Source organism: Sminthopsis crassicaudata, chromosome 1 (genome assembly GCF_048593235.1).
Source record: "Sminthopsis crassicaudata isolate SCR6 chromosome 1, ASM4859323v1, whole genome shotgun sequence".
Lineage (NCBI taxonomy): Eukaryota > Metazoa > Chordata > Mammalia > Dasyuromorphia > Dasyuridae > Sminthopsis > Sminthopsis crassicaudata.
The window spans coordinates 59034064-59055254 of NC_133617.1; the positions used below are offsets into that span (position 1 = coordinate 59034064).

General features: G+C 36.0%; 1 protein-coding gene across 9 annotated transcripts in view; it reads left to right on the top strand.

Moving 5' to 3' along the window:
- The window catches only part of EPS15L1 (epidermal growth factor receptor pathway substrate 15 like 1), a 111479-nt gene that overhangs the window by 76387 nt on the left and 13901 nt on the right, over positions 1-21191 (top strand). For 6 of the 9 annotated variants that reach the window (XM_074306090.1, XM_074306107.1, XM_074306081.1 and 3 more), the window contains one exon: positions 4562-4694. The exons of the other annotated variants lie outside the window; for them this stretch is intronic. In XM_074306090.1, the coding sequence (XP_074162191.1) occupies positions 4562-4694 (133 nt within the window). The remainder of the gene's footprint in view (positions 1-4561; positions 4695-21191) is intronic. 9 annotated transcript variants of the gene reach the window in all.

Sequence of the window (21191 nt, forward strand, 5' to 3'; positions counted from 1 at the left end):
ACTGTTATCTGATTCATCCTTTTCACTTAGTTTAGTTGACACCTCCCCATGCTCCTCCTTCTCTTCCTTTAGAATAACAATTTTTAAAGCCACTTGGATTAAATTGTAGGTATGAAGTGTATCTTTGGAAATTGAGTTTGGTCTGGAATTGTAGTGTTCACCTAATTTCTTTCCTACTAATTCCCATTCATCTAGATCCAATTCTTCCAGAGAAAAACAAGGACATATGACCTTCACAGTTCTTAAAAGTTCAGTAATCTCCTCCAAAATTATAATCAAGCCTTGGCTTTTCATAACCTTGATGATGCCCTCTAAACATTTTCCTTGAACAGAAGGCGTTTGCCCCATTTCACTATAAGAGATTGCTGGTTTAGCCCTTAACAAGTTAAGTTCCTTATTTATCTATTAGAACACTCACTTAATCTTTAACAGAGTTTCCTTGTTACTCACGGTTCTGAGTCAGAGAGACTGAGATCTGGATTGGAGGCTTTCCCACTGGAATCTGGATCGTGTCTATCCCTGTTCCATGCCATGGTCTGGTCTTTCTCCTCTGAAGGGCTCAGAATAAGTCCTTGTCAGGATAAGCAAAAGTCCTTGCCCGACGTTGGGCACCAATATGTAATGTGTTTTCTCCAGAAACTGCCGATCACTCTCTGGTCTAGAGGAGAGACTTCTTCCTCCAGAGAGCCGCCTCAAGTCTGGCCCAGACAAGAGACTGACTCCCTTTCTCTCAAGTGCCGCCCCCATTTTATCCTCCCAGAGAATGGGCATGGGATAACGCAAGGGCTTCTGGGAAAAATTACTTCAACCAATGAACTTGCTTCTCCTAAGCATGCAAGCTCCTCCCCAGGAGTTCATAGGGGTTAAACTCCCAGTAAAGGCCTGAACTAGAGAATTGTTAAGTACTGACTTAGCACTTAGTAAGAACCTAACATATTTATAAAAAATAATTTTTTGTCAGCCATAGTTGTGAAAGTTCCTCCAAGTTTCCTAAATTTTTTTGATAATGTATTCTTTATCCATTTGGAAGTTCTTGAGGCATGTAGTGTAAGATGCTAATCTAAACCCAGTTTTTGTCAAACTGCTTTCCAATTTCCCCACTATTTTTTTGTCACATGAATTTGTTAAAACAAAGTGGAAACATGCCTTGCACATAATAAATGCCTATTAACTTTGTTGAGTGATGTATGAAAGAATCAATTGCATTACTTAGCCTGGTTGTATTTTTCAATTTTCAATTCTTGACTCAATTATAACATTTTTTTGACAGTACATATGCATAGGTAATTTTTTTTACAACATTATCCCTTGTACTCCCTTCTGTTCTAAATTTTTCCCCTCCTTCCCTCCACCCCCTCCCCTAGATGGCAGGCATTCCCATACATATTAAATATGTTATAGTATATCCTAGGTACAATATATATGTGCAGAACCAAATTTTGTTGTTGTTGTTGCAAAGGAAGGATTGGATTCGGAAGGTAAAAATAACCTGGGGAGAAAAACAAAAAAAGCTCACAGTTTACACTCATTTCCCAGTGTTCCTTCTCTGGGTGTAGCTGATTCTGTCCATCATTGATCAATTGGAATTGGATTAGCTCTTCTCTATGTTGAAGATATCCACTTCCATCAGAATACATCCTCATACAGTATCATTGTTGAAGTGTATAATGATCTCCTAGTTCTGCTCATTTCACTCAGCATTAGTTCATGTAAGTCTCTCCAAGCCTCTCTGTATTCCTCCTGCTGGTCGTTTCTTACAGAGCAATAATATTCCATAATTTACCCAACCATTCTCCAATTGATGGACATCCATTCATCTTCCAGTTTCTAGCCACTACAAAGAGGGCTGCCGCAAACATTTTGGCACATACAGGTCCCTTTCCCTCCTTTAAGATCTCTTTGGAATATAAGCCCAGTAGTAGCACTGCTGGATCAAAGGGTATGCACAGTTTGATAACTTTTTGGGCATAGTTCCAAACTACTCTCCAAAATGGCCGGATTCTTTCACAACTCCACCAACAATGCATCAGTGTCCCAGTTTTCCCACATCCCCTCCAACATTCATCGTTATTTGTTCCTGTCATCTTAGCCAATCTGACAGGTGTGTAGTGGTATCTCAGAGTTGTCTTAATTTGCATTTCTCTAATCAGTGTGATTTGGAACTTCTAAAAATTAGAAGCTTTACTTTAGGCTTAGATTAAATTAGAAATAGTAATGCAATGATCCTTTTGGCCTTGATAACCTTCTGGCAGTTCTAGAAGTCTGTAGTTCTTTGAGATTGAAGCTTGATTTGATCTCTGTTGAGCACTTATTTTGGATAGAACACTGTATTAGATACTGATAGGATATCTACATGTATATAAAATAATTAAATAATAACTGATGAAAATAGCTCTTTCTATTAAACTTCATCAGAGCTTTGCCCCGTTCACATCATTATGCTCTATACTGGGTATGATTAAAAATAGGTTATAAAAGGAAAGCTCCTTGAGAACAGGTGCCATTGTGAGTCTGTGACATGAGCAGAAGTCAATATAATATGAATGAAAATATTGTAGGAAAATGAAAGTCAGATAAGTTTCTTTAAGAAAATTTGAGGGGAAAAGAGTACTTCAAATTAGGGAGATTGTGAAAAGCTAGATAAAAAGAAAATACCTCCTCATTTCTATGTATACTCCCTTTATATATATCCACTTGGATGTTCCCTTATAACCTATACCTAGGGCATATGCATCTCCTTTTGCTGAATATGGTCTTGGATTCCTTGTTGTCTTTGTAATCAGGACCATATTTTATCTAAAGACATTCTTAGCATATCTGCTATTCTGTGGATATTATGTATTCCATTTCAACCAACTTCTCCCTCTTCGCACTCCAGCACACAGCATTTTTATTTAGGTGATCTCAAGTTGAAATGATATCAAACGTTTTTCCTCTGAGGCCCAGTTTAGATACGAATTCCTCATATGCTACCTCTTCCATGATGTTTTCCATGATTTGTCATCTACTTCTTCACATTAAAACTTCCCTTTCAACTTTGAGAACAATTTGATCTCGAATCTTTATTGTCAGTTAATACATTGTCTTGTAAAACACACATATAAATAGCTATAGTACATTCTTTTAACAGATTATAAATTCTTTTAGATTAAGAATTATTTCTTGGCAAGTAATTCCTACTATAGTTCCTTAGCATATTTAGCAGAAGTACTTGTGAATGAATGTCTGTTGAATAATTAAATTAATAATAAAGACAACTTTTAAAGAAGAAAAACTTGCAATAAGGAGATAGACAACTTGTAATGGCAAGAGATCTTAGAGATTGGGAAGATCTTTGGTTGACAGTCTGTGGAAAGGACCTCCTCCTTTTGGTGGGGAGGGGTGGGTGAAAGACAGTTGGGGTTAAGTGACTTGCTCAGGTTCATACAGGTAATAAGTGTCAAATGTCTGAGACCAGATTTAAACTTAGGTCCTCCTGACTCCGGGGCCATTGTTCTATTCACTAGCTGCCCTTATCATTTATTTTTAAAAAGAACATCTATATCAAACAGCAAAAGACTTAGAATTTTAGTGCCCTTATCCACATCATAGAAAAGTTCTGGAAAGGGACAGAATAGAATATTCCCATGTCTACCTGGAAGTGACTTTAAACTATTTCATCCTAAATTTTGTTGTATTAAAATATCATTTGAAAAGCTTAGCAATATACCACAGCAAAAAGTTGACATTTAAATATCAAGAAACCTGGTAAAACCAACAAGCAAACATGATAGTTGTGTAAAGTGGGGCTAGAAAAGGAGATCAGAATTAGTCAATTGAATTGCAGGCCAAGGGGTTTGTAATTTATCCTCAAGGCTATGAGAAGCCATTGAAAATTTTTGAACAGAGATCTGGGGGTCTGATGTCGGCATTGTAAAGGTTTCCTTAACAGCTGTTTTGAACTCTGACCTGTCACATAACAAAGTTATAATTCTGATTCATTCAGGAATTCTCAAAGTGTAATCTCCTTGAAGACAGGTACAATAATTCCTTTTCATAAATGCCTTGTTCATAAATCCCTGTGGTGCTCACTTGTTTGTGAGAGAAAAGAGCCCCCCAGTCCTGAGAAAAAATGGTTAATCAGATAAGAGGAAGGCCAGAGTAGTACTTGGTAATTACAGGCACAGATTATGTCAGGAACTGGATGGTCCCGGAAAAGAATAATCAAGAAATAACCATTGAAATGGGCAATATAGATAACGCTAGTACCTCAGAGCAAGTAGTTTCAGTAGAGTTTGAGTAGGCCTCTTCAGCCTTTCATTATTCAACAGCAAATATTCAACATTTATTTGACCTTACTATGTGCTCAGCACAGTGCACAGATATGGAAAAGCTTCTAGGACTTACTCCCCTTTAGGAACCTTGAATGACAACCACGTGGAAACAACAAACAGACTCAGCCCAATGGCCTGGGTCTCCCATAAGAGGGGATCAGTAAAGAACTGATTACGTGTATGATTGATCTTCATAATCTTTATTTGAATTGCTTTTCTCTATCTCCCTTTCATTTCCATTTCTGCAGTCCACCCCTTCTGACCCTTTCACCTCCTCTTTTGGAGGGGTGGGATTCTCAGAGGACCCTTTTAAAAGTAAACAGGACACTCCTGCTCTGCCACCGAAGAAAAATGTTCCTCCCCGACCCAAGCCACCCAGTGGTAAGTATGATGCCTTTTTCTGTCATCAGTTTTGCCCATTCTTCTCCATACTCCAGGAATAAAGGGAAAGTAAACTAAAGTCTCTTCTTATTCACTCAACTTCTCTAATTCCAACGTCAGAGAAGTCCAAGAGCAAGTTCAAACTGAGGTTATTTTATTTGGATTTGCAGTTAAGTTTTAATTTTATTTCAGCCATATGGGGTTGGGTTTCCCCTAGAATTCTGAATTCATAATGCCTTCAAAATATAGCATATTAATTCTTTGTTACTGAAAGTTCACTTTTCCTGGCAGTTTTCAAAAGAATGCTGAATGGCTGCTTGTTTGGGTTCTATAGAAAGGATTCATATTGAGGTAGAGGTTTTACTAGCGGGCCTTGAAGGTCCCTCCTAGCCCAGAATGCCCAGAATTCTCTGTGACATTTGTCATAGAAGCAGAAAGGGGAAACTTTTCTTAGTAGATTTGTCAGCTAGTTGATTGTTTAGAGACTGTCTTTTACCTGCCTCGTACTGGGCAAAGCAGTTTAAAAACATGATTTACTTTATGAGGGCATAGGTCTCACAATTTGCTTGTAAGATCACAGTCAATAGAATAGAATCCAATTCCATAGTTTTCCTCTCTCACCCCACTCTCCAACAACAGCAAGTCAGTCTCTTTTAATTATCATTGGTATAACAATACCATGTAGGTGATCCCTAATTCCTTCCTCCTCTTCCTCAATAGTGCTTTACTATGTCATCCCTTGGCCATTAGAATGTGACAGATAATCACTCTTTTCATTTATAGCAAGACATCTTCTTGTTTGCTACAGTGGAGGATAGCTGTTGTCATGCTAGCTCAGGTAGCATAGGGAGGAAAGAGTAGAAACCTCCAGTAGTTTTTCTTCCTTTGCCCCAGTAGCTGTGAAAGTATGTTGACAGGGAGACCAAATTCTCCCTGTCATGGCTTATTTTCTAAACTTGGGTGTGAGCTGGGAAAGATAGATGTTTATCTGGAATTGACCTAGATATTTAAATTTGTTTTTAGGTTAATGTGTACCAGATCCTTGAAGGGGATCTTAGTCTGTATGTTAAGGGATCTTATGTCCTGCTATGTTTTGCTCTAAGCAGACACTCTATAAGTAATGTGTTCTGTTCTGGCCTCTTTTTTGGAAGTTGGAGGGTGGCTGAAATAAATAGTGAAGAACCATAAGACTCTGCCATCTAAAGATTAGTCAAAGATTTTGCCTTTAAAGGAGATCCTTGGAAAAGGAATATGATCAGTATTTTAGTATATCAGAAGGCCTGTGGTATGAAATAATAAAAGCTGTTATTCATATAGCACTTCAAGGTTTCCAAGACTATGTAGAGTATGAGGCAATTAAATGCAACATGAGCCTCCTCCAGCGCCATATGACTAGCAAGTATTGAGAGCAACACACAGACCCCTCAGGTTTCCCCTGATTCCATATTTAATGAGGGGGATAGCACCATTTTTGCTTATCTCCAAAGGGCCTAACTAGGAGGAACAGGTGCGAGTTAAAGAAGCACATCTTGTACACTTCTGGTATAAAGAAAAACTTTCTGATGATTTGAGCTGTTCAGAAATGTAATGGGCCTCCTTGAGAGGTTGTGGGTTCCTCTTCCATAGTGGTCTTTGAGTAAAACCTTGGTTTGTTGAAGAGGGAAGTCTTGTTCAGGTACAAATGGGAGCTCTCCATCTCCAGCTTTTTTTCCACACAAGATGATACCCAAACTTCCCCAAGAATATAGGTGATAATTGGCTATTAGTCTATGGAAGTTTCTTTGACCTCTTCATGTCACTTATCTCTTGGTTTTCCACATCTCCCTTACACTCAAGTCATCCATGCTCATTCTTTCTCTCCCAGCTCTGCTCCTGAAATTCAGGGCTTCTCTTCTCCCCTCCCCCCTCCACTAGGAGCTTTCTCACCATGGAAATGCCCCTGTCTCTGTGCTGCACCTTCTTCTATCCCTTTAATGAATTTTTACTTAGAACCTCCATTTAAGGAAATGCCTAGGCTAGCTTGCCATGATTGTTTCTCTCATAATTCTACTCCTATTTTTAACCATTTGGGGTAGAAATTTTTCTGAACTACTTAAATATTTTTCCTTCTTAAAGGGAAGATAATGGGTATAATTTCATTTTTTATTGATGGTTCTTGGTAATTTTTAGGAGTCAGATTCATAACATCATAAAGCTTTTCAGCTGTTTCTGTTCAATGCTGTGATTGTCCACATTTCTGGTAGTCCCCACCTCATTTTTCTGCTTTGCTGCCTTTAATTTGCTATTTGGAGACAGTTCAGTTCAGCTAATAATAATTTATATTTTTATAGTGTTTTCAGCTTATAAAACACTGTCCTTGCAACAATACTGTGAGATAGGTAATATATATTTCATTATCCCCACTTTTTAGAATAAGAAAAACCCCATAAAAGTAGTTAAATAATTTGTTCAGTTAGTTAAGTGTCAGTATTAGTACTCAAGTTTAGGTCTCATGTCTCAATAACAACTCTTGCCATCTTATCATACTACCACTTGATCAATAAATATTAAATGCTGCCTTTGTGTGAGACACTGGGCTTCATATTGTGAAATAATAAAGAAAAGGTATGCTACATTCCAGACCCTTATGGAACTTACCAGTATAAGAAGTTTGGTAAGAGTTATATGTGATTGAAGAAATCATTGAAAATCTACAGCTCTGACTTTGTTCAGGTTTTTTGACAACTATTTTCCTTAATTCTGGGTTTAGTACTATATTCAGATAGTTTGAATTTGTGAGGGATGTTATAGGTGTGCATTCAATGCAAATAATATTGTTCAATTTTCAGTTGTGTCCTAACTTATTGTAACTCTCTTTAGGGTTTTATTGACAAAGATACTGAAGTTGGTTTGCCACTTCCTTCTCCAGCTTATTTTATAGGTGAGGAAACTGAGGCAAACATGGGTAAAGGACTTTCCCAGGATCACACAGCTAGTAAGTGTCTGAGGCTGGATTTGAATTCAGAATAGTTCTCATTGACTCCAGGCTTGGCATTCAATATGCCACCTGGCATTAATACTTACCGAGCAAATACGTACTAAGCATTTGGCTCTGCATTAGATGCAAAAAATCTGAAAATGAAAGAGAAAGAGGAGAGACAGAGAGAGTGAGAGCACACAAGCACATTTTGTAAGTGCTTACCTCATTCCAGGTCCTGGGCTAGAGGTTGGGATACAAATACAAGAAAACAAAATGATCTTTATTCTCAAGGGAGTGAAGTTTGTATTTGTAGCATTGGCTGATCTTCCTCAGGAATGGCAGTCCTGGCCAGGAACTCACGAGAACAGTGTCATCGCAAGTAGATAGGGCAGTTAGTGGGAAAGTCGAGCAGTCTAGATAGTGAACTGAACATATTTCAGGTCCTTGAAATTCTTATCTCTCTAGAGTTTTCACAGAGCTCCCTATGATTTCAACATCATCTCTGCTGGGTTTTTTAGCTACATTCTCATCACCTGCTCTTCTCTATACTTGGCTCCCTTCTCAATTCTCAGTTTTTAGGGGGCTTTTTTTTTTTTTTTTTTTTTTTTGCTGAGGCAATTGGGGGTAAGTGACTTGCCCAGGGTCACACAGTCAGAAAGTACTACCCTGAGAGTCATGCTTCTTGAAGGTACTTCCTTCTCCATCCTCCCATACCCCAGTTCCAGCCTTGTCTGTATCATGTATCCATGCTTTCCATTGGATAACTTGCCATCAAAAGCAAGGAGTTTAGAGTAAAGTAGACCTGATAAGAAATATAAAAATAAGTATAACATTGCCCCAACCATATTCAAGTACTTGATAAATGTTTATTCATTGATTAAAACATCCTAGTTAAGGTCCACTGTAATATCATTTGATATTTACTTATTTCTAACACTGTTCCATGCATCTGCATACATTGTTTTGTTACTTAGTAGCCTTAATGTTGCTCAAAATCAGTTATAATGAAATGAGTAGGGAATGGTTGAATAGAGATAACCATTATAATTCCCTATTTCTGTTAATTGCGCTACCATTCTAGTTAGTCACCCAACCTCAATAGCTCATTTATCACTGACTTTTCTTTACTCAATGTCAAGCTAATTCTGTATCCTTAATATCCTGTAAGCCTTTTTCCTCTTTTGCATTTTTATCTTATTGCATTCAACTTTAATTCCAGCTTTTTGTCTTTTAGATGATTATAATAGCCTTCTAACTAATCTTTTTTACCTGTTTTCTCCCTTTCCAATCCCTTGGTCCATGGTGCTTCCCAATTCAAAACATCCATTGGTTCCCTATTGTATACCATACAAAAAACTCCTTGGCCTGGTCTTTAGTATGCTTCATAAGCTGACTCCTGCCTGCCTTATTCACTATTCCCTTTCTCACTCATATTCTAGCCAATGTAGGAGGCATTTTCCAGGCTTGTATGGATTTTTTCTGCCTCTCAGGCCTTTACATATACTGTTCCTCAATCTGAAACGATCTTCCCCTCAGATTTCTGCCTCTTCCCTTCCTTCAAGACAGTTCCAGAGTTATCTGGTCTGTTCCATTAAACCTTTTCTGTTCTTCCCCACAGGTTCCAGTTCCTCAATTTTGTGTCATTGAACCTTTCTTGAATCTCTCGCTCTGTTTGGATATCTTCTATTCAGTTATATGATTACAACTCTTAATCATTAGTATGCTTCTTTTTCTTTTCCTAGATTGCAAATTTCTTGAGAGCAGAAATTCTGTTGACTTTCATCTACATATATTTAGTATCTAGCACAGTTAATTATATATAGTGTAGTATTAATAAATGTTTGAATTGAATTGATTGTAATAGTACTTAGAAGGGACCTATACCTTCATTATTAAATTCTCTTTCTTATACTAGATAAATTATTTTGGCCTTTCCACATTGATCACATGTTATAACTTCTTACTCATTTCATGAAGAGAGGCAGTTTAAATTAATTAAAATTAGCTTAAGTCTGGGATTCAGGAAGCTTCAATTTTCTTCTTTCTTCTCAGTAATTTTTTATGTATGATATCACCATAGAAGGAATATCCCGATTCCTACGTACCTCACAAGGATGTTCTCTAACATAAGTAAAAAAATACTTTAACCTTTTTAGTCCTCAATTTCCTTTTCTGTAAATGTAAATTTTTTTCTCTGTTCAGTTGAACTACATTACTTTTAAATAATAATAATAGCTTTTTAATTTTCAAAATGCATTGCAAAGATAATTTAAAATATTCACCCTTGTAAAACTTTGTGTTCCAAATTTTCCTTCTTCCTCCTCTTTCCTAGAATGGCAACTAATCCAGTATAGGTTAAACATGTGTGATTCTTCTAAATACATTTCTACATTTATCCTGCTGTACAAGAAAAATTAGATCAAAAGAGGAAAAAAAAAAGAGAAAGTCTATTGGAATTGCATTAAATTGCCTTATTTTGCCAAGAGTCAAGTCCATTACAGTTGATCATCCTATAATCTTGTTGCTGTGTACAATGTTCTCTTGCTTCTGCTGACTTCTCTTAGTATCAGCTCATGTAAGTCTCTCCAAATCTTTCTGAAATCATCCTGATCATTTCTTATAGAACAATAACATTTTATTACATTCATATACCATAACTTATTCAGCTATTCTCCAGCTGGTGGGCATCCATTTTTTTTTTTTTTTTTCAGTTTCCAAAAAAGTTTACAAAAAGGGCTGTTACAAACATTTTTGTACATGTGGGTCCTTTTCCTTTTTTTATGATCTCTTTGGGATACAGACCTAATAGAGACACTGCTGAATCAAAGGGTATATACAGTTTGATAGCCCTTTGGACATAGCTCCAAATTGCTCTCCAGAATGGTTGGATCAGTTCAGAATTCTACCAATAATGTATTGGTCTCCCAGACTACATTACTTCTAAAGCTATTTCTTACTGTGATCCTGTGGAGTGCTGTGAGCTGCTTAGACAATAGGCTTTGTTAAATCTAGCATAATATTGTTTTATTATTGATATACTAGGAAAACTTGTAGATTTATTTCCCTTTGATTTTCCTTTTATAGTAGATGTAGTGGCTGAAATGTTCTGTTTGTAAGAGGTAGATGTGGAATCCACAACATCTTTTGTCTTATATGTTTCTCAGTAGTCAAGAACTCATACTAGAAGTAGGCAGATTCCAGAGTGGGATCTCATGAGGGACACTTTGCTTATGGGTTTTTATAAATGCAAATATTCTTAATACTAGAACATCCTATTCTCCTTAGTGCATAGTAATTGGTTGGGATGTCAAATCTAATATATTCTGATGAAAGTTCAGTGCCTCCTGTGGACTATAATGCACATATATCGTTTTAAAACTTGGTCTACGATACTCAGGTGCCTTGCCTAGACTCTACTTTGTTAAGGCGATTGAAATGCAGACATTTTGCTTAAGCAGGTAATCATTATTCAGCTATCTGTAAATATATATTTAACAACAATTTCAGATTTGACAAATTACTTCTGAGGAATCTTGTAGGCTTTTGTATCAGATTCCATTAAAAATGTATCTTTTAATTTAGGAAACTTAAGTCTTTATAACAGTTTTAAGTTTTCAAGGGTATACTTATCCTTCCTTTTCCCTGTTCAGTGGACAGTAAATAGTTATAGTTATTTGAAATAATGCAAGTACTTATTATCTTACAAGAGAGAGAAATGAATATTGGAGAACTCCAAATAGCAAACTTTGAGATGGTGTAATTTCCTTTGATGTCATGGTCTCTGCTTAAAGTCTACAGCCAAAACATGTATTAAGCAGTTAAGCAAGGAAATGGCACCATGTAAAAACCCACCAATGGATAATGGTGAAACATTGTTTTTATTTTACTTTTATCAAAGAAAAGGTGACAAAGCATATTTCAAATTTTAAAAAATTCATACAGTTTGAGTAGTGCCATGTGTGACCATTCTCTGGCATCACTGAAAGTTATGAATGACATAATGCCAAGAACTAAGAAGGGTCAAGGGAGATGGTCCTTTCACTGTTATTATTCATGATCAGAGGAGCTAGGGTGAAGAAGTTTATATCAAATACACTCATATATCTATATACCATACTTCTTAATAGCCTTACTTATTCATTCATAAATTACCTACTGTGTCCAGAGTTTTGTACTAGGTCCTGGGGAGAAATGTCAAGGTATTTTCTTTGTTATCTTAGCTTGATTTGATGAAAGAGGGATCAGCCTTTGTGTAGAGGAAACAGAGTGATACTGAGTCGTTAAAGGATCTAATGAAATAGTTTGAGAAAAATCTGATGAAAATGCTCTACAGCCTCTTTTTCTCTGACTAGCTTGATTTCTGAGAGAAATTTTTGAGGGGTTAGTGGAAATAGTAATAGACTGAGATTCAGAGACTTGGGTTCATGTTCTTATTCTGCCATCTTTGTGACCTGGGATAACTCATTTGACCATCTGAGCCTCAGTTTAATTGTAAAATGACAAAGATAACACTTGTACTACTTACTAGACTGCTGTGAGGTTCAGATGAGATGATCACATGCAACCCATTGTGAGCTGTAAAATGCTGTACAGATATGAGTAGGTATTATTGATTATACTGTGGTTGGCAGATAGCAGCAGTAGCTGTGTGCTAAGATCGTGTTGACACAGTTCCTACCCGTCAGGTGCTTATGTAGGGAGGAGGCATAAAATAGCCCACCTGTATAAAACCTAGACCACATATACCCTTTTAATTAGTGTTTCTGTTTATTTGATACAGTAAGATTTTTACATTTTGCTTCTTTAATACTTCCTTAACTAAAAAAAGATTGCTAGAGAAAGCATTTGGGGGAAGCTAAGACTACTTTTGTGCAGTCATCTTCATATGGTCACACACAGTCTTTTTCATTGTGCTTTTCTCAGCAGCTCTGTGGGCAGGAAGAACCAAGAACAGGTCCTTTGCCTTTGGTGAGCCTGCTGGGGAGAGCACTAGCAGTGATAACAGCATCTTCATTTTACTGAGGCTCAGATAGGTGACATGCCGACAACCGTGCATTGAAGGGTCTTCAGGGGCAGGACCTAAGTGGAGGCCTTTTGGCTCCAGATCACTTTTCTTGTCAGAGTCCATATTGCTTCTGTGCATATCAAATATGATTTAATATAATATCTTTGATTTGAAAACATTCAGGAAGGCACTTGGGATTGGTAAATTTTTTTTCTTTGCAGAATAGGCTTCCACAAATATACAGTAAATGTGTACTTTGTATAAAGGATTGGTGCTAGGTGCAAAATGACAGTACCTTACAAAACTAGGGAGCTGTGTGATTTAGGATGTATCTATCTTATCTTATTTGATCTTCACAGCAACTCTGAGGCAGGGATTTATTATTCCCATCTCACAGATGAGGATAATGGAGCTCTGGCAGAGAGGTTGAGTGACTTCCTTTAACAAGGTGGGTGTCCCATAGCCCCGAAGTAGCAGAGCTGATGTCAAGTCCAATGTCCTCTCTTCACTATTATCTCCGAAAAAAAAATTCATGGGTTATACCAGTTTGCATGGACCAAAACCAAGTTTTTTGTCCCTGGCCTTTATACAGTTTACATTTTGTACTTCCTTTATAGAATCACAATATTTAAAAGGAAAGGAATATTAGGCACCAGCTGATTGAACCTTTTTATTTGACAGATGGGGTACCTGAGATCCACAATGTTAAATTCTTTGACCATGGTTAGCCAGCTAGCTACTTAGTGGTAGCCAGGATAGGACATCTTATTGCCCAGCTCAGAATCCAGTTGACTACATGTTGCTGAAGATTATTGTGGTTTTCAAATTTTGTGGGAGTCATTTAGCAGGTTCCTTTGACTTAATTCCTGAGAACTACAAATATTAAAGGTTGTATGTCTTTTTCTGTAGCTGAAGATGCTACACTTAAACATTTCTAGATCTTGAAGCCTGATCTCAGTACCAAACTTTACAGAATTTCTTGCAACAAATTGATTAACTGTTTTACTTCATGGCTTCAGTGGCTGACTTTCTTTTGGTGGCCAGGTGGACATTTTGTCGTTGTGATTTGCATTCTTTTCAAGATTGTTCTCAGTAAATTTTAAGCAAGCAGGCATTCATTTTTCATTATTTGTTTCTGCCAGACTCATTGAAAACGAATACCTAGCAAGCCTCCTGAAACCTGGCAGTTAAACTTAGTACACGAACAATTCTCTCAGGTAAACAATGATATATTTTCTGCAACGAACTACAGATTGAAATCAGTCAGAGTTCACCGCTGAATAGTTTCTAGGTAAAAGTTGTTGATTTGCAAAGAGAGAAACAGATTTTTTTTTTTTTTTTTTAAAGTTCAGGAAATGGCTGTGTGGGTGTCAGTGATTGGGTTACAGGCAGAATTCAGTCCTTTAGTGCTGTGATATGGGTATCTGGCTGCACTGGCCCCACCCTTCCCCACTTCCTTCACACAAAGCCTGGTGCATCTCTCTCTCCCCTGTGGTTTTGGTAGTACAGCAAGCCAGTAACATTAGTGGAAGAGCCTCGACCACTAACCATTAAATAACCTTTAACCTCCACTCCAATTTTATTATCAATATATTGCTTCTAATGACCTTTTAACCTTAACAACTCCCTAGAATAGTATTTTTATAAATTCTTATACAAGAATTCTACTGGGAAATAATCTGTTTGCATTATTCACATAAAAACTACTACCAATTATCTGGCATCCTTATTCAGTATAAGTGGTGACCTACAAAATACAGTTTTTTTAATAGGAAATACGTCCTGACTTATGTCTTTGTAGTGCTTAATTAAATTCAGGGCATTTTTTTGCTGAATTTATATGCTTTCTTTAGGGTATGGTTTGTATCCTTACTTAAGTAAATCATATTTCTAAAACCAACAGTAAGGTCAGTAATTGGAAATTTGTTACAGATCACATAATTGATTAATAATAATAATCAATATTAGTTAGAATCAACTTGAAACCAGAATAATCAGCAAAGATTTAATTCTTCTTTTTTTTTTTTTTTAATTGTTTCTTTTTTGGCCCTCTTGTTTATTGCACAACTGCTTAGAAATTGTCTTCTCAAGTTTTACCATGTGGTTAATGCCTTTACACCCTCAGGTTAGGCATTTTAATTCTGTTCCCACAATGATTTTTTTTTTTTTTAGATAAGATTCTAAGTTGTAGAAATAGAAATAGTTAACCTCTATTTCCCATGACACTTGGTAGAATAGTTAGGAAATTTTTTTTGTTGAGTCATGAATGAGTATTAGAAATTTGATCTTTATAATAGAAATGCATGTTTGAGGGAAGCTTATAAAAATACATTTAAATGAGGGGTTCTTAATTAGCCTTAGGTACTGATCTTGAAAAATATTTTGACAACTATTTCAACACAATTGGTTTCCTTTTCATATCTACATATTTTGTGCATTTAAAAAGATTATTCTGAGATGGGGTCCATGAACTTCACTGGATTGCCAAAGGGGGCCAATTATAAAAAAGATTAACAATCCCTGACCTAAATAGATGTTTATTTAGAAATTATTATGCTCAGAAAGTCCTTAGAATCCAAGACCTGAAATTTTCAGCTATCTTCAAGAAAAGTGTTTTCTAGAACTAGGACAAAGTGCTCTTTCATCATTTTAGTGTCTCCAGTTAATTATACATGACTGACAACTGTCTGGGGTCCTACATTATTCCTTGTTTTGAATTGTGGAAGGAATATAATTCCTTCTTGGGTTTCCTCTGGAAAAAAAAACCAAAAACCCAACAACCAAAAAACTTTGATAGAGGATCCTTCTCTGCATAGATAATTGTGAATTAAAAATAGAAGCATTTGCCTACTTTGGTGTACACCCACTAGAAAGAACTTATTGAGTAGGAGTTTGATAACAGTCATCACTTGAGCTCTAGCTGCTGCCTAAACACGAAGAGCTTAGGCTCTGAGAGTCAAAAGAGTCCTGTTAGTCTCCGAGATTAGTAGGTTCTTGGGCCAGAGGCCCCATTCTGTCAATTACTGGCTTGCTCCACCCAAGTGACAAAGAAATTTTTAAAATAACCTCTATTTACTTATCTGTGAAAATGCTATTCCTATCTTCACCCTTACCAGTAGAATGTGAGTTCCTCAGTATTGTAGAGTTCCTCTATAGCAATAGAGACTTGATAGACTTTTCTATTGAATAAGTAGCATGGTATGGTAGAAAAATCTTTTGCTGTGGTGTCAGAGCACAGGATTTCATATTTTTCTATTCCTCCTCCCCACTGTCTGACTTACTTGTGTGTGATTGGATAAGGCATTGAACCTGCCTTGGTCTCACATTTCTCATCTGTAAAATGAAAGGACTGATTTAGACCTATGCTCTCTGAGCTACTTTGAGCCCTGTATTGATGCCAGTATGAATATGTATGTAGAACTTAATAATAAATGATTGATCATGAGCAAGTCTATTTACTTCTCTGAGATTGTTTCCTTATAATCTAAAATAGAAATAACGCTACTTGTACTTTTTAACTTTAGAGGGCTCTTGTAAGGAAAACATTTGAACTTTAAAGCATTATGCAGTTATAGTTAGCAATCATCTTTTCCAGTTGTCATGTTTTACAGATAAGGAAACTGAGTCCAGAGAGGAGAGACTTTTTCAATAAATGTAAGTTGCTGTTCCTGTAGTCTGTGAGTCAGCAAGAATTCTCTTAGAATGGAAGAGGGAGAGCATATATACACCCAAAGATCCTTCCTACATTCTGGCCATCAAAATATAGTGATTGTGAAAAGCAGCTCCTTCTTGATTTCCTTGCATTTTCCTGTGGAAGAGCAATTAGATTTAGTTTGCTTAGCCTCAGAATAGAATCAGGGAGTGACAAGAAGGCAGATGTAAGCTGAATATAAGGAAGACCTTTCCAGCCGTGACATATACCACCTCAGAGAGAGAACACAAAAGTATATACAGGGGAGAAAATAAGATGGAGGGAAATATAGATAGTAATTACTGCTGTGAACGTGAAAGGAATGAACTTTCCCATAAAATGGAAGTGGATAGCTGAGTGTATTAAAAACCAGAATCCTACAATATATTATTTGCAAAAAATATATCTGAAACAAAGAGATACATGCAGTGTAATAGTAAAAGGTAAAAAGCAGACTTTATTATGCTTCAGGTGAAGCAAAAAAAGGAGGAGTAGCAATTTTGATCTAAGATAAAGCAAAAGCAAAAACAGATCTAATTAAAAGAGATAAGGAAGGAAACTATCTTGTTAAAGGATACCATAGACAATGAAGTGGTATTGTTACTAAGGTATATGCATCGAGTGGTACAGCATCCAAATTCTTAGAGAAGTCAAGTCACTTAAAAGAAGAAATAGACAGTAAAACGATACACTCCCTCTTAGAATTAGATAAATCTAACCACAAAATAAACAAGAAAGAAATTAGAACGGTTAATAGAATCTTAGAAAACTTAGATATGATAGACCTCTGAAGAAAATTGAGTAGGAATAGAAAAGAATATGCTTTTTTCTCAGCAGTATGTGGCACTTACACAAAATTTGACCATGTATTAAGGACTTAAAAACCTCAGAAACAAATGAAGAATGGCAGAAATAGTAAATGCTTCCTATTCAGATCATAATGCAACAAAAATTACATTCATAAAGGGCCAGAGAAAGACAGGCTAAAGACCAATTGGAAATTAAGTAATCTAATTCTAAAGAATGAGTGAAATGTACCATGTCCTATAATGTAGAAATTCTCTATCATTGGAATTCTGCAGGAAGAACTGGTGTATCCCTTGTTAGTCTGGGGAGAATATTCTTGATCAGGAATTGGTTGGACTAAATTAGACTTCTCAGTTCTATTCCTAAAATTCTGTTTCTTGGATTCCTTTTTTCTTTCATCAAGGCAAAGTATTGGCAGGCAACAAGATGGTATGGTCAAAAGGTCATTCTTCTTGGTGTCAGAGGACATGAGTTCCAGTCCCATCTCACTTAACTCCTTGTTTGATCTTGAGCAGTCACTGAACTGCCAACAAGGCGGTCCTTTCCTATTTATACCATCTCTTTCTTCATCCTGAATGTTCACTCTTATTAAAATTGTATCATATAGTATAATGTAAAACATCTTTTAAAGGTATCATTCACATCTGTAACTCCTATTTATCTATCATATCCTATCAGGCTGGGGAAAACATCTTGTACCCATTGACAATGACTTTCAAAGCATTCTGCTACTTTTAGAACTTGAGAGATTGGTTTTTGTTTGAGGCTTTGTGTTCCCCCAGTGCCTTGATTCTTAAGCCAGTGTCAGCACAGAATAAATGTTCAGATGAAGCTTCTCAGGAAGGGAAAGGGAACCCATTAAATCCTCTCAGCTGCCTCCTAGTGAGAGCCTTAGAACTCCCTGGTGGGATACCTACCAAAAGAGTCAAACTGAATTCTCTTCTCCTCCCCCCTCCCCCCCGCTTCTGTTTCTCAGACAGAGTTTGTATTATCTTTTAAATGAATTTGTGAAACTTTGGCATTTTGTACACATAGCATTTCTGTACAATTAGCTTTTACTGTAGAAAATGGCAAGATTCTCAACTCAGTGCTTTTAGGACCACATAGTAACTACTGTAGAATTCATTATTTGGATTTACTGGCTTATGTTAGGGGGGAAGAGTGAACAGTATGAGATGTCTGCAGAAATTGGGTGAATCCCAAAGTATTGAACGTGAAATGTTGACAGACTTTGAGATTTTGAAAAACAAAAGATAGACAAACACAACTTGGGTCTGAGACTGAGTACATCATACTGTGATTTTGTTGTGAGATTGCATTAAGTTGTTTACTGGTAGGATGATCACCCTCCTTCCTTCTCCCTTTCTGTACCAATATGATTCCTGTCATGTTTTTGTATACTGTATGTATGCAAGCCTTTTGTAGGGATCTTTGGGAATTTTTAATATTTATTAAATGCCAGTGATATCATCCAGAAATTTTGATGGAATGAAGGGACAAAAGGCTTGTTCATCTTTTCTCATGGATTCTGAACCACCTTCTTCCTGTTCCTTTTAAATTAAATTAATCAACATTAAGTTGATTTTTCTTGATATTTAGTAAATATTTTTAGTGGAAAAATCTCAACACTCTGATCACTTTGAACCTCAAATTTTATCTGATCAAGCCATGTTTTAGGTGCAGCTTTGATCTCTGTTGGCCATATTTTTATGCATATGCCAATATAAGGTGCCTGTCAAATGCTCAATCCCTTGCAAATGATTTAATGGTTCTTATCATATATTTGCTTTGCTCACATTAAAAATGATTGATTCTTGGTTTATGCACTCATATATAAACATTTGGGAATCTAAAAATAAGTTACCAAGAGTGATCATTTAAATTATAAAGCTGTTGTCCTAAATGCTGGTGATCAGCACACACTTATTTATTCCTTTTTTTCTACACTGAATTTTTTAAAGGAAGAAAAGTAGCAATATTTATATTATAATAATATATAATATAAAATAATTGTAATTTAATATAATCAATATATTTTATATTTATATATAATTTAAAATAATACTTTCTATTATATACTATAAAATAGCATTTTATATTATAATTTATATTTGTATTTAATAATTTCCATTTATGATCTTATTTGATCCTAACTTAATTCTGTTTGAGGTACATAGTAGAAGTGTTATTATTATTACCATTTTACTGATAGGAAATGTAAGGCCAAGAGAGGAAAAAATAGTCAAGGACATATAGCTAGTGAGTGGAAGATCTGGAATTTGAGTCTAGATCTTTGAAGTTTGCTATTCTTGACACTGTACTTCTATATGTAAGCAATGTAAACTAATCCTCCCTGTGAAGGAATCCTTTGCCTGTTTCTAACAATTCCCTCCCAGTATTGTCTAAGTACCACCCAGTATCACCTCTCATTGGCTTGATTTTCAGAAGTCCTGACAGTTGTATGAGAGTTTGGGCAACCTGTGTTGTGTAGGATAAATGACTTGGGGGAAGCAGCTGGCCCAGCCACAAACCAGAAATTCCACTTGTTTTTTATTCTTTTGCTTTGATCTTTCATTTTTAAAAAAGTTGCTACCAGGTAAATTTAGTAAGTAGTGTCAGTCACAGGGGAGTTTCTCATTGGAATATGCATGTATGTATAAATAGCACATTTGTGTGTGTATGTATCACGTGTGTTTCTATACACACACGTGCATTTATTCAGCATTAATGTAATTACTTATAGATGTGTGTAAACCTGTTTAGTTCCTCTCTCTTTGATCTTTGTTTCAATGGTATTTATTAACCTTATTTGTAAAACTTGGAATTCACCAAAAGTTATTTTTTTCCATGTCAAATAGTGGCTATAATAGAACAGAATCTGTCTCAGGTTTTTGGCCTTTCTAATTTCTCACAGAGTAAGTAGAAATTGTATCCTGCTAGGTATAAGATTTCCTGAAAAGCATTCTGGGAAAGCCATATTTAACTTGTGTTAAAACACGAGTCCCAAACTGTTCATTTGGAAAGTGCATTTATATTCTTTTAATATTAACCTTTTAAGTGCCAGAGAGCGATCACTACTTAAGAAAATCAAGAAGTAAAAAATTAAGATTTTTACCTGGGGTGGAGTCTGAGCTTTTAACAGCATTTAACCTGCGGTAAACCATTTTGTTCACATTGTTTTTGCTAAAGTAAGTCCTGTGTGGTTTCGGTGCACCGCTTGGGTAACTGCTGAAACTGCTGTGGTTTCAAACTAACTTGCCTTCTCTTAAATCTTCTATACTTTTTATACTGTTAATGAAAACTGTAGCATGGACATTCAGAAAATAATCATATAATCATGGGTGTTACCATCAGAATCAGAAAAGTAGTCCTTAATTCTCCAGTAATTTAGTTGGTGTTTTTTTTTTTTGTTTGTTTGTTTATTTGGTTTTTTTTGTTTGTTTTTTGTTTTTGCTGGTTTCAAATGCAGAAGAGGATAGATATTTCCATTTATCCTAATCAAAATCTGGTCATTTCTGGGTACCACATTTTAGAGCTCATTCAGAAGAGGGTAATCAAGACAAGTTCACAAAACAGTCACACATGAGGATCACTTGTAGAAATAGGTCTCTTTAGCCTAGAGTAGAAAAGATTTAGATCCAAATGGGGGATATGAAAGCTATCTTTCCCATGTCTCAGTTCCCATAAAGTGGGACTTAATTCTATTTGGCCTAAAACTGAGATATTGATTTGAGGGTTTGGGTTCAATATGAAGAACTGATAAATAGTTAGAGCTGTTTAATAATGGAATGGAATACCTGGAAAAGCACTAAGTTTCCTATTGCTGGGGGTGTTAAGGCAGAGACTAGATAAATACATGAAATACTGTAGAGATTTTTTGCATCACTTAGGTTTTGGACTAGAATACCCTCTGATTATTATAATATTATAATACCTTCCCAGTTTTACAATTCTGTGATTCTATCTAAAGTTGGAAGTTAAAGTTAAAACTAGTCATAAAATTAGTAAATTTGCTAAGTGAAGATAGTAAAATTA